We start from the raw sequence: 13,935 nt of genomic DNA on the forward strand, positions 1-13,935 counted from the left end.
AATATAATGAAACTATCGAAACCCTGGCTCAAATTACACGTTTTGTTGATTTTAAAGTGAAGGGAAAAAAACTTTAACAAACTTAAATATTTCTGTAAATGTGTGAATGTTGCGGCACAATTTCTATTTATTTGCTCAGTTTGACATATTGGAAAATATATATATTGCTATAACTTTTGCACAGGCCACATTTTATTTCTTCCCCACAGTATGTTAAATCAAGCAAATAAACGAAGTGTGTTCTCTGTAGAGGGTGTGTTCACTTGTTTGACTCAACTGTTAATCAACAAAACATGTGATCTGAGTAGAGGCGCCCAAACTCTACAAGACCGAATCTCCTCCCCCCACATACAGTCACTGTGTCCACTGCTCCCCCTGCCGGTGGCTGTTTGTAACTGCAGCTGAAAGCGCAACTCGCTCCAGCAGCCAGAGCCGCCAGTGCAGCGCTGCTGCTCCCAGCATGCACACAGACAGCACGGAGCAGAGGAGGAATCTGGCTCTACACGCTTAACCCTGCACTCTGCACCTCCTCATCTCTCTGTCTCCCCCTCTCTGTGCTCCTGGACGACCTCCTGGTGTTGTTTTCTCCGCATGATGGAAAGCTGAGGCTGGAGCCCTGACGATGCCCTTCAGCGCAGACATGATTTCCGAGCAGCACAATCATGTCGTTAGCACCATCGAGACGGTTCCCTCAGACACAGCCACAGCCTCCCCGACGCTCCTGCACCGGCTGAGGAAAGTCTTTAACAGGTAAGCAGACCTGCGCGCCACTTTCTCTTTCCTTTAGGGGGGTCTGCTGATGGATGGATCACAGTGGGCGCAATGCAAACTGTTCTACTGTGGGCTTCTCCAATTCCCTCCAACTTTTGTAATGCTGTGCACGTTTATGGAAACGTCATTGCTGCACTGAGATGGCAGCCTGGGTGCTGAATTTACTCCCAAGTCCCCTTTTTTCTCTCTGCACGGGGCGAATTCAGCCATAAGCGCGCGTGCCATTAAGGGACACTGTGGTGGGAGATCACTGTGCTGCCAAATTAGCCTTTTGATTGTAGGTTAAATGTGCTTCAGGTGGAGATTTGTCTTGTCAGAATGTACAAAATTCAGTCATTCTGTCTCTGAGCTGGTTTTTAATCCAGCCCTCTTTGTCTTCAGAATGAGCTGTGAGCGCTGGATGATGTGCCTTTCATATCATCATATCATCTATTAATGCAATTATAAGGTGACTTAACTACAGCGTGATGCTGCAAAAAATATATCTTGGCAAGTGAAAAACACCTGTAGGCAATATATCTAATATTTCACGTAGTTGCAAGACTATTAAATCTGTTTTTTAGACATTATGGTGTATTTTGAGTATTTTTATTAAGTAAAAGTGCTTTGATCATTTTGATTTTAAATAAGTAATATCTGAAGTAAGTCATGTCTATCAATGCAGTTAGATCATTTCACCTAATAAGATGATTTTATACTATGGTATTAGTATTGTATAATGTAAGTATAGTGTAGTGTAGTATAGTTAAAATATAGCATAGTGTAGTATAAAACAGTATAGCATAAGCATAGTAAAGTGTAGTATAAAACAGTATAGCATGAGTATAGTATAGTGTAGTATAGTAGTAATATAATATAGTGTAGTATAGCTAAAGTATAGTTAAGTGTAATACAAGTATAGTGTATTGTAAGTATAGTATATATTGGTATAAGTAAGGTATAATGTAGTATAAAATACTGTATCAGTACAGTAAAGTGCAGTATTAGTATAGTATAGCATGAGTGTAGTATAGTAGTAATTGAGTATAATGATGAACTATAGTTAAGTGTAGTATAAGGATGATGTAGTGTAAGTGTGGTATATATTGGTATAGGTAAGGTATAGTATAGTATAAAATAGTGTAGCATAAGTATAGTAAAGTGCAGTATAAGTATAGTGTAGTATTGTGTAGTATAGTAGTAATATAGTGTACTGTAGTATAGTTAAAGTATAGTTCAGTGTAGTGTAAGTATAGTATATATTAGTATAAGTAAGGTATAATATAGTATAAAATAGTGTACCATAAATATAGTATAGCACAGTATAAATATAGTGTAGCATGAGAATAGTATAGTGTAGTATAGTAGTAATATAACATAGTGAAGTATAAATATAATATTGTGTAGTATGAGTGTAGCATAGTACAATATATCTATATTATAACTTGAAATAAGCTGAAAAGTCATGTAATATTTTTACAACAGTCTCATAATGAGATGTATTAGATGTATTGCCTTTGTTTAAATTGCTGTCTCTTGCCATGGTTTCATTTTCTGCAGTGCAGAGTTGTGCTCAGTGTTCATGCTTTTGCTACGGTGCCACGGATTTTTATTATTTTTTGAAAAACGCATGGATCGGCTCCATCATCTCCGTGGCTGAAAGGTCCTGAAGAGCACTACAAAGCGCTTCTCTTTTGTCTTGCGGTGTATGTCCCCATCACTCACGAGATCCCGCTGGTGCTGAGGGGATTTCTCTGAAAATGCCTATTCACACACCCTGCACACAGGACCTGTTGTGCGCTCAGACTGAACAAAAATGATGAACTCCTCTAAGCCGCCACTCCGTCCTTCAGGAGAGTCTCAGCTTGAGAGCCTTCAGCAGCTTGACTTTACAGACACTCGCGTGTGGAGCCTAATGAGGATGGCAGGCAGATAACAATTGCTGAACGTCTTAAAGCCTGTGATTAGACAGTGTCAGCGGTAGAGTACTGACCTCGCTCACGCAGACTGATTCCAGTTGTGAGTGAGAGAGAGAGAGAGAGTGAAACAGAGGGAAAAGGAGGGAGAGAGGGAGAGAAAGGGAGATACAGAGAAAGATGGAAATAGACAGAAAGAGACAAAAAAATTAGAGGGTTAGAGAGAGAGAGAAGAAGAAGAAAGGTAGTTAAATAAAGAGAGAAGGAAAACAAATAGGTGGATAGAGACAAAAAGAGTGGGGGAGAGAAAACTAGAGAGATGGAGAGATAGATATGTGCAGAGAGAGACACAGAGAGAGAGAAAAGAGATTGCGAGATTGCAGAGAGAGAGAGCGGCAGATGAAAAGAGAGTGAGAGAGACAAAGCGATATAAAAAGACAGATGGAAGGAGAGGAAAGAGGTTGGTAGAGAGATAGAGAAAGACAGATTGAGATAAAGAAAGAGAGAGAGAGACAGAGAGTTCTAAGGTAGACGGTCAGATTGGAGTTATGTGGAATGTTGTGTGTGTGCTGACAGCTGGTGGTCCTGAATCAGATTGGCGCTCCTGTTTGCTCTCTTTGCCATCTGCTGGTCCTTTTCATCCCTTCCACTCGCCTTTATCTCCACAACAATGTCCGGCGGTGTGGAATCCGTGCGGACAGCTCGGGTTGCCCACTGGGGTCCTCTGGGGCCACTGCAGTAGAGAGTGTAGAGAGGAATCTGAATCTGTTCTAGAGCTGAACATGGGCTCACTATGACTTATTATCCACAAAGAATGATTTAGTCAGTAACAACTATGAAAGTAATATGTACTTTATATAGTAGCGAGAGTGAGGAATGGCAGGTTGGGCCTACATATAGATCAGTAGAGTTCTGTGGTTATGCATCATTTTGTAATCGGCGACATGCTCAAATAAGAAAGTCCAGCTCTAAACCGTTTTTCTTTATGGGAGAAATAAATGTTTCCTAAAACGTGCACTTTACCCCGAATGTCCCTGGATCCTCTGCGTTATGAGGATGTTAAATAGTAAAAATTTGAATACTGCTACATACTCGGAATGTGCACTCTGACTAACTTTGATATTGGAGTAACTGGCCAAAAGTGAGTTATCCTTTACGCTGTGTTAAAATGTCATGATCAACAGAGCAACAGAAATGGTCCAAAATTACTCGGAAAAATCTTGTGACGTTAGCCTCCTACAAGGCTTTTCCTTCTCCTTCAAATGACCATTTAAGGGATATGTGATTTTGTTCCAACAGCAACGATTTTTTAATTGAAAAATAGCCAAGGCAAATTGGTAGGTTTTCATGTTGAATGAGTAATAAAGGCTTCTTCAGTAACAGAGGCTTAGCTAATGAGCTAACAACAAAGCTAATCTGGGTAATGTTGAATGCTAATGAGGACTTACCATCTTCTACACACTGTGTTTTCCGCTTAATGGAGAGTAGTTCGCCTAGTTAGCGATATAGAGCCACGCTACCTCTGACTCCTCAGTCATGTCATAAACTCATGCTAAGGCACTTATTTTTGTGGTAATTAAATGTAATATAACATACTCACTCACAAAAACGAGCAAAGCTGTTACATTTTACAGTCCTGTTAAAAATAAAATCACAATTTGTTAGCTGGTCTGTTTTTTCTGTGCTCCTATGATGAAACATAATGAATACCCGAATAGTGATTTCAGTATTCAAATACTGGCAACTCACATAGATAACTGAGTACTCGAGTACTCAAGCACATCGCTAATGCATACATGCTACAAGAAAGCTAACACGTTTGTGCTTCAGCCACTCAAACTGTAGACTATGTCTACCAGAGCCACTTCATTATTGCATTTGTGCTAGTTTGTGAGGGATATTTTGGTGTTAGTCAGTTCAGTGCGTGGCATTGTCAGTTTACATGTAGCATGGTTGCCTAAATCGACCCAGTGACACTTATGCTGCGTTCCATTTGAACTTGGAAGTCGCAATTTCCGAATTCTCAGTAGGAAGTTTCAACTGGAGCGCCCCCACAAGTCAGATTTCCTATTGAGAAACTCAGGAGAGCCTCTCCAACCCAGACCTCAGAATCCAAAATGGCTGCACTGCGCAACAACAGTTAATAAAAGCTGTAGTATTTTACTGTTTATTAGCACTTATGTCTATTTAATGTCTTATTAAATCAGTTGTACACACAGTACTGTTCAACATCTATCTGTGGACATGTTGCTACAGTGTTTGGATTTGCAAAATACTATGTAATGCATAGTTATCAACTGCCACAACAAAGGTTTTCTTGGAGGCACCCCTTTTGGTTTTATGAATGTCATTCCTAGCTCCAGCATCTAACTTCCAAGCTAAATGGAACACACCATTATACCAGCTTTGGAAATTTTTGCTGCTTAGAATCAAAGTTCTTTATTTAGACATGCTGCCAACTACAGAATGACAACAAGTCCTCATACGTCTATGGGCTGGTTTCCCAGACCCAGATTAAGGCCCAATCCCATTTCTTCTTTTTACCCCTACCCCTTGTTTTTGAGTATCACCCTAACTGAGTTCCAGGGGGTAGTGGTTGAAATCTTGCCCTATGAAATGGGACAACCCTCAAATTAAAAAAAAAAAAAGAAAACATTGCTTCATTAACAGGCTACTAGCGCTGCTCTGCAGGTGACCCGGCCCGTCTTCAGTGATAGTAGAGAAGGGAAAAGTTCAGCAACCTCGCTGCTGGATTATATTTAGGGCATCATATGCTTTCAAAGAGGGGGTATAAGACAATTATTTATTATCGGTCACCACACCGCTAATTCATTGGTGATACAAAGTTATAGTCAGCTATTCGCCAGCTTCTTGTTCAGATTTTCCCGTTCCACCTTAAATGAAGCAGCATTTACATTCTGGCGCTTCAAGTGTCAACACTGCTGGACTATTTAAGGTGGAACGGGAAAGTTAGCTAGCTAGCTACCGAGACATTAGCATGCTATTAGCATAATACATTGAAATTATATTAAACTAAGAATATACAATGGTTATCGTAATTTTTTAACAGGGAAAATTCTCACATTTGTGGGTTTCTTTGGTCGCTCGTGCAGCCATTTTGCCGGTTTTTCTTATTTTCTCATAACACTCCTTTTGGAGGCCTCTGAAAAACCTCAGTTTGGAGGGCCATGTAGCCCTAACACTTCGTCCTACCCCTCAATCTCAACAAAAATTGGAACACCCTAACCATAGACGTGAATGTGCAAAACAGAGGGCTAAGTGGTAGGGGAAAGGGGTGAAATGGGATTGGGCCTAAGCCTAAGCCTAGACTAAAACTGACTATCAATGGTGAATTACCAGCACGGTAATTTAGACTTACTTCATGGTCCTGTCGATATACTTTTATTAGAATGTATATTTTAGTTTGGAGCTCTAATCCTGGTCCAACCCCCTCTCAATTTCGTGTTTTCTCTGCCTTTGTACCCTGGGTCAGATAAGCTAATAAACAAGCCCTTCCTGAGCTGAAGCAGCTGGAAAAACGTGTGCAGGACAGGGTTTACTCCTGGCCAGGATGTAGATGGATGTATATGGACATGAAATAAGGTCATGTATTGAATCTAAAGAGGATTGGAAACTGGCTTTCAGGACTGCAGTGGTGAAAGCATTACTAACATCAGTTCCTCACACTGGAAGGTTCTTAGTGATAATGTGGGCGCTGGGCACAGTGTGATACTGAAGTGTGTCTCAGAATGGCTGTTATATGGCACATGCAGAGCCATTCAGTGGAGGAGCTTCCATATTACCTCTGCTCCTGCTGTGTATATAGGCCAGGTGGCATTTATTTAACTACACTGAAGCCAATGTATAGAAGAGTGACTTGCTTTCTGTAATTTACTGTGAATGAGTATGATGAAAAGCCTGTTTAAGAGCATGTAATGACAGAGTGGCAATTATTGTAGGCCTTTTCTGAATACAGCGCATAGTAAGGAAACCCTTTTGGCACTGCATAAAGGTACAAATACTGCTGGTCATAGTAGCTCTCTACTTTTATTAATAAACACTTAAACGCTCATATCCTGTATCTTTCGTGTATTTTTTTTTTCTTGCTGAGACCCACTTATAAGGTTTCTTTGGGTTTTTGCTGCTGTACCTTTAAGAGTGATATATGTAAATGACCTTTGCCTCATTCAGAAGCCAGTACAGCCTGAAACACTCCTCATAACTTCAGAGTGAATGGGCGGGGCTAAACTGCCAGCTGAAAAGGTGGATACATTGCTGTGAAAAAGTATTTGCCCCTTCCTGATTTCATCTGTTTTTGCATGTTTGTCACATCTACTTTTTTCAGGTCTTCAGTTTTATATAAGCCAAAGACAACCTGAGGAAACGGAAAATACTGTTTTCGATTTATTGAAGGAAAAAAGCTATTTGACACCAAATGGCCCCATGCGCAAAAGTAATTGCCCCCTTTAGTCACTCAATAAACTAAATTTAGTTGATAATTAGAATCAGTTAAACTTGACACACACAAGACAATGTTTACTGCCAGCCTTCTTGAATCTAGACATCACTTAAATAGAACATTTCCAGCAAATTGATGTGGGCTAAAAGGTCTCAACTAGCCACACGCTATTCAAGGGTCAAAAAAAAATCCAGAAGAAGTAAGAGAGAAAGTTATTGAAATAGATCAGTCTAAAAAACATTTCTAAGGCTCAGGGACTCCAGCTAACCGAGAATTTTCTGCAGGAGGATGTCAGTCTGTGATCAGAAGCTCAAGGGCAGTTGGGTTATACATGACAATAATCCAAGCCACAAGACCAAGTCCATATCTGAATGGTTCAGAATAAAGGTTTTGGAGTGGTCTAGTCAAAGTCCTGACTTAAACCCCATTCAGATGCTGTGGCAGTCCTAAAACGGGCAGTTCACGCTTGAAAGCCCCCCCAGTGTGGCTGAATTAAAGCAACTCTGCAAAGAAGAGTGGTCCAAAATCCACAGTGATGTGAAAGACTGATTTCTAGTTATAGAAGGCGATTGCAGCTGTTGCTGCTAAAGGTGGCAAGATCAGTTTGTAAATTTAGGCAGCATTTACTTTTTCACATGTGTGATATAGGTGCTGTAAAACTTTTCTCCTTCTATAAATTAAATGATCATTTAAAACTGTGCTTTGTGTTTCCCTAATGTTCTACTTGTCTAATGTTAAAAGTATTATATGCATGATATGTTACATTCTGTGAATGCATTTTTTATGACCTCACAAAAACAATAAATTCATGAGTTCCCATATATGGACTGTATGTTTTTGGACTGTATGTTTTTCAAATTGACTATAGAAATATGTGCAGTCATTTGCGTATCAATATTATCCAAACCCTGTGCTTATGAAATAAAAATCTTCCATCATATCAGTAGTTGAAAACTGTGACTGTTGTTTGTTCCCATCAAGACATTTCAGCATTTTCAGAAAAATCTAGTTCAAAGAGTGCCTTTGACTTCGCGTTTCATGTTCGGATGCTCACAGGCTCGGGGATCTGTGACAAGTGGTGTCAGAAGCTCCTCTGCTTAGATGATCTGACACGCAAAGGCGGGTTTATGAAACTTCAGACCGAATGTGCGATGTAGCAGGTGATAATAATGCTCTGCATGGTTAGTAAAAGCCTGAGTGAAAAGGTCTCGTCCTCTAAATCTTTTACTTTCCGTGCAGTCTTTTCCATGGCTGCCTCGTGGGTAAAATAGGGCTGATGGGAACAAGGCAATTATGGCATACAGTAGAAAATGGAGGTGGTGTTTCATTCAATGGCGCTCTTTTGTTTCAATTACAGACTTGGCTGAGTTTTCTGCTCTGCTCATAATAAGACGTATGGCTGGTCTATTGTGCAATGATGAAACAGAACAATCTCGGTAATTGTAGCAGCGCGGGTAGTAATCAATAAAACTCTGGTAAGCGCCTGCATTCTTTTTTTCTACTGCTACATAGATAAATGAGGAGAGAGATTCACTGTATGGCTCTCACTTTGGGAGACGATCCATTGGGTTTTAAAATGTGTTCTTTTTATATCCACACGCTGGATAGAAGTATGTTTTTGCCCACAGTGTTCATAGAGCTTTTAACATATTGATTATTTTTTGAGGGAAAGATTTCAGGTATTTGTTAGGCTTATTTATGATGCATTCATGACCTAACATACAAATTATGTTCGAAAATTACAGCGTTAAATGAAGTTTTATAGGCCAAACTAGATGCAGTGAAGTAAATACCATTCATACATATTTATTTTTCGCTTAAGGTATGTTGTAATATCATTTGGCAAACAAGATTAAATGCAGTTTTATCATGCATCTGATTTACTCTAAAACTACAGTGCCCAATTCTTAAAATCAATTCCCAATACTGATACCAAATCAATACCAATACAGTTTCTTCTTGCATGTGAGCAGACTTATAGAGGACTGATTTGAAACGTTATTTTCCTCACATTTACTTGTTAAAAGTCATTTTGTAGCCTTAAAAAGGTGACCTTTGCCTGGCAACCTGGCACATAATAGGTGGAATGCATTTGCTTGCATTGAGGGGAATAGAGACTAGACTACGTCCATTGTTCTGGGGCGTCCAGCGCATTCACATCAGCAGTCTGGACTTCATGGAAACTTGCAGTGCTTTTCTCATTTCCTGGGGCACCATGACTGTGCCGTGAACAGCTGAAGACTGTGGAGATACAGAGGAGAACGTGGCATCTGTTCCTTTAAGACAAAGACCCATAGAAAGTGTCTGGCTGGAAGAACCTTCGTCTCTTCATTTATTCTTGACAAAGCCAGACAAGATCTCTGCTGTCACATTTGGACACTTAAAACTGCCCTTAAAACGTTGAAGACACTTGTTTTGTACTTGATCCTACAAGGGAAATTTGCTATTTTGCTGAGCTCAGTCTGAAAGAAGCACAGCTTCACCAGCAGAGCCATGCCACCTGAGGTTAACTGCCCTGCCCAAGAGCACAGCTGAGTATACCCAGTCAGTCCTGGGATTTAAACCCACAACCTTCTGCTTATGAGCTCCCCTCTTCTATCACCCTGCTACTGGCCACCCCTTTGTTTTTTCTAAAATTTTTACAATTTTAGTTTAATTTTCGTTGATACTTTTTTAATGGAGTATAAAAAAAGTATCCTTAACAACACTTCAACACTTTCATGTTCATTGATATAGCAGATTTCATCTAAATAATAATTTGATCATTTACTTTTCCTAACTGTTGTTAAAAGCACTTATTGAAGCTCTTTTGGACCAGAGGTGGTTTAAACACCTAAACGGTTTGACTGCAGATGAGTGCGAAAAGCAAGTTCCATTCCTGTTATCAGTTGTTCTTTCAGTTTTGCCCTTTTTCACAAAAATGGCAAGATCTTCTGTAGTTTGACCCTTCGAACCATCCAAAATAGTGCATGCTGAAGCCCAGCTGCAGTGTGCTGTATGTTGCTGTGATAGAATCTGTGATTTTAGCCCTCTCCATCCAATGCAATATCTTTAGCACCTTCGGCAGGCTGGACAGTCCTTATAGAAGACCTATGGTTAAGTCAATGAGCAGCAAACCCACTGTAGCAAGAATCCATTAACTGTATGAACGAGAGTGAGAACCATAGAGAAGGAATAGGAATTATTGACTGTCCGTGTATGTGTGTGTGTGTGTGTGTGTGTGTGTGTATATATATATATATATAACACACCAAATATATACACTCTGTGGTTATAACATGGAGCCACTGTTGCTCTCACTGGATGTCGCTGTTGTAAATTCTATATAATGTTACTGAATTATTGAAGGTAATAAATACATTGTAATGAAACTATGTATAGCAAAATGCACTGTTTTATAAAAGGCAAAATCTTTCTTTAGCAAGTAAGACAAATGCTATTAATCACAATTAACTATACAAACGGATGTAATTAATCAAGACTGATTATTTTAATTATTTGAAAGCCTTAAAACCTTTTGATGGGTCGTGTACCTTACAGGGAACAGTTTAAACATTGATTGCACATGCTTTCTTGCAGTTCACTAGTATATTAGCATATACAGAGAACAAAACTGACTCATGAACATGGAACCGACAAGTTGAAATACAGAGATAGATAAGAAGTCTACTGAAAGCAAAAGGCAGTCATGTCTTATTAATCGCTTCTAATGATTGGCTGACATATTAGCAAGAATTAGAAGCACATCCCGGCACAGTGATGACTAAACCATCCTGATACCTATTTCTGTTCACGGAACAGCTATTCTAGAAGCTTTCTCCACAGCGTGACTGGCCGTTTAATCATTGTCTCTAATTAGTAATTCAGTCTGGTCGGAAGGAATCGCACTGCTTTACTCAGCAGGGGCTGAGCTACAATTAAGTTGGCGCTTAGTCTGCATTGTGAAACTCCCAAGTCCTTAACGAGCCTCACAGTTTTGTTTACTGCATAATGTGCATTTGTCTTGACAAGCTTCATAGAACATTTATAAGCAATTTAATCCAACTGCCTTAATCGGCTTTATTTTAGCAGGACGTTCTTTTTTTCTTGATGTGCCGACATGTTTCACACAAGTCAGGCAAGTTATTTGCTACGGCAGTGGTTCTCAGTTCCAGTCCTGTGGACAGTTTTGTGTTTTTCCTGCTCTAAAACATCAAGTTCAGCTCATATTGTAATTATCAAGCCCTCCATGGGCGAGTCAAGTGTGCTGGAGCATAGAAGACACTAAACTGTACAGATTGTATGAACTTTTGGACATATAGTGTGTGATGGTAGTTCAGCAGCTGAGAGGTTAGGCACAGTAAAAGACAAATGCAGTACAACGTCTGGGCTATTCATCCACTTGCTATGTTGTATGTAGTCAATTTAGAACCTCTTTTTATGACTGGTCAGCCTGCGGCAGGAATTACAGATAACAAATAAGTAGTATTTTTTTACAGAACAGTAGATTATTGAAATCAGGAAACTTGCAAAGTGAGAAACTTATTTTAAAATGCAGTTAAGCACTTCTTGAATAAAAACTTGAATAAGTGCAGCAGTGACTAATAGATGCACAGTTTGCTTTATCAGGAGAATGATGAACTATTCTTTTATTTCACTTTAACTGGTTGCCAACTACAGAGGGAGGTAGGGTGCATAATACGTTATAATTTTTTATCATTATTGCAGTATGACTTTCCCAATAAACACATCATTAAGAGCTGTGATGACTGAATGGAGCAAATTGCCTGACACGTAAGGTTTATACTTTAATAGTTGCGTACAATGACCAAAAAAAAGATATGTAAATTATGAATTTTGTCTGTTAAAAGTTGATTATGACCTAACCTACCCTGAGGTTGACTGCTTTAGGGTTTGACTCCTTAACAACATTCCAAAATGACCAATGTTTTTACTTTCATTTTTTTTTCCTGTTTTTGTTTTCCATCTTTAATTTCACTCTCCATGTACCATTTCTAACCCCTGGCCTGTGCTTCCTGCCCTGTTCAGTTCCTTCTGTTTCTCAGCCTAGCGCAGGTCTTTGGAGCTCCGAAGTGTGGGCTGCACTTGTTGAATTAGCGAGAGGTCAGTGAGTGCCTTCGATTGCATCAGTGCAACAAACCCTGCAGCTCGCTCTGATCCTTTTGACTGTGGTGCTCATGCAATATGCAACAGCCAAGGGAGCTGTCTTTTGACTAAACAAGCAAATAATACATACCCCATGCAAAATATATGCTCCCTTCTATTAATTATCCTCACTGTGTCGCTGCGAAGTCAAATATCATCGCTCATTTGACGCTGGATTCCTTCTGGTGAAAATGATTAATCAAGGTGAAGCCAAGAGTGACGCGCCAATATGTCAGTTTGCTGGTGAATGAAGGACACCCTGGATTCAATTTGTCTCTGCATATGCCGCCGGGACGCGGCCAGATCAGCTTTGATATGAGCGATGGTGGATCTCAAAGAGAAATCATGTATTTCATTACAGTTTCTTCCAAAATTTTTCTCCATTGGAAAACATCACAGAAAAGTGCCACAATACCTAAAAAAGGGAGATTTTGATGTACGCTCCAGAAGTCTCTGGCTGTCGTCCCTGGATTATCATGAGGCTTGAATGAAAGAGCTGTCGTAGCTATAAAAGTCCCGGCGGCGTCTGGATCCCTGCTGAGAGCCGGCTTTTATCATCGCGACTCAAGCAGTAAAAAGGCTGGGGAAGTTAGTCATGCAACTCTTCAGCCCACAGTGCAAGTGTGAACTGCCATACGTGGACATAGAACTGCAGCCACCTTCACCTGCCTGAGGCCCTACTGAAGCTAGATTAGTTTTACCTGGAAAGATATTTGAAGGGGAATTCCACCACTTTTTCAAAATGTCTGCATAATTAAGTGGTTAGGATGTAAACAAAGTCATTTAGAGTGGTTTGATGTGAAATACTCCTTTCTAGAGAAACTTACCATGTCTGAATTGTTCACAGTGGTGGTGATAGGAAACAGACGTCTGAAGCGTTCAATGCCTCTACCGGTTTATTACATGAAGTGATTACAAATATGCTGACTAATGCCTGAAACATTGTTTTATGGCAGTTCTGGCTTAAGAATTTGGCCTAAAATGTACATTTATAAATCCTCTTATGGCAGTAAGGTACACACTGGTAGAGTGTTGTATGGCAAAATAGTCCCCAGAGAAAATGTATTTTTTCAGATTTATCACTGTTTTACCATCATCAATGTCACATATGAGAACTCAGAAGATGTGTAGGTTCACTGGTGGTTTTGGAAAGTAAATAAAATTGCTATATTTGCATTGTAGACATCATAACCTCTGGTTCATATTAACACCACTTTACACAGATCTGATTCTCTATAATGAAGCATTTCACGTCAAACCACTTGAATGATTTTGTTTACTACTACAGATGCACCGATACCACTTTTTCCCTTCCAATATCGGTACTGATACCTGATTCTTTTATATTGGCCAATACCAAGTACCAATACTGATACTAAGTGTGTCTAACCTAACTCAACTATAAGTCCTGATATGTATACAATTACATTTTTTAAATATTTTATTTGAGTAAAATGTATGTGCAGCATCACTAATAAAACACACTCAGCTGGGCTAGGTGGCATTTACTTGTTGGGTTATATTTATTAGATGCTTAAGAAAACTTATTTTTGTTTATTTGCTGTATATATTTAGTATTTACTATTATATAATAAGAAAAAAGAACCATGTTTAACAACTTAAGTAAATGTAAAATATCTTTATTGTGCAAAACAGCCAAAACAT

The 13,935-nt window shown here is 39.4% G+C and overlaps 1 protein-coding gene across 1 annotated transcript in view; it reads left to right on the forward strand.

Annotated features, from left to right (window-relative positions):
* Positions 1–427: 427 nt before the first annotated feature.
* Positions 428–13,935, forward strand: part of slc35f1 (solute carrier family 35 member F1) — a 141,709-nt gene continuing 128,201 nt past the window's right edge. The window contains exon 1 of the mRNA XM_036582084.1: positions 428–750. Coding sequence (XP_036437977.1) covers positions 623–750 — 128 coding nt within the window. The 5' untranslated portion in view covers positions 428–622. The remainder of the gene's footprint in view (positions 751–13,935) is intronic.

Source organism: Colossoma macropomum, unplaced genomic scaffold (genome assembly GCF_904425465.1).
Source record: "Colossoma macropomum unplaced genomic scaffold, Colossoma_macropomum, whole genome shotgun sequence".
NCBI lineage: Eukaryota > Metazoa > Chordata > Actinopteri > Characiformes > Serrasalmidae > Colossoma > Colossoma macropomum.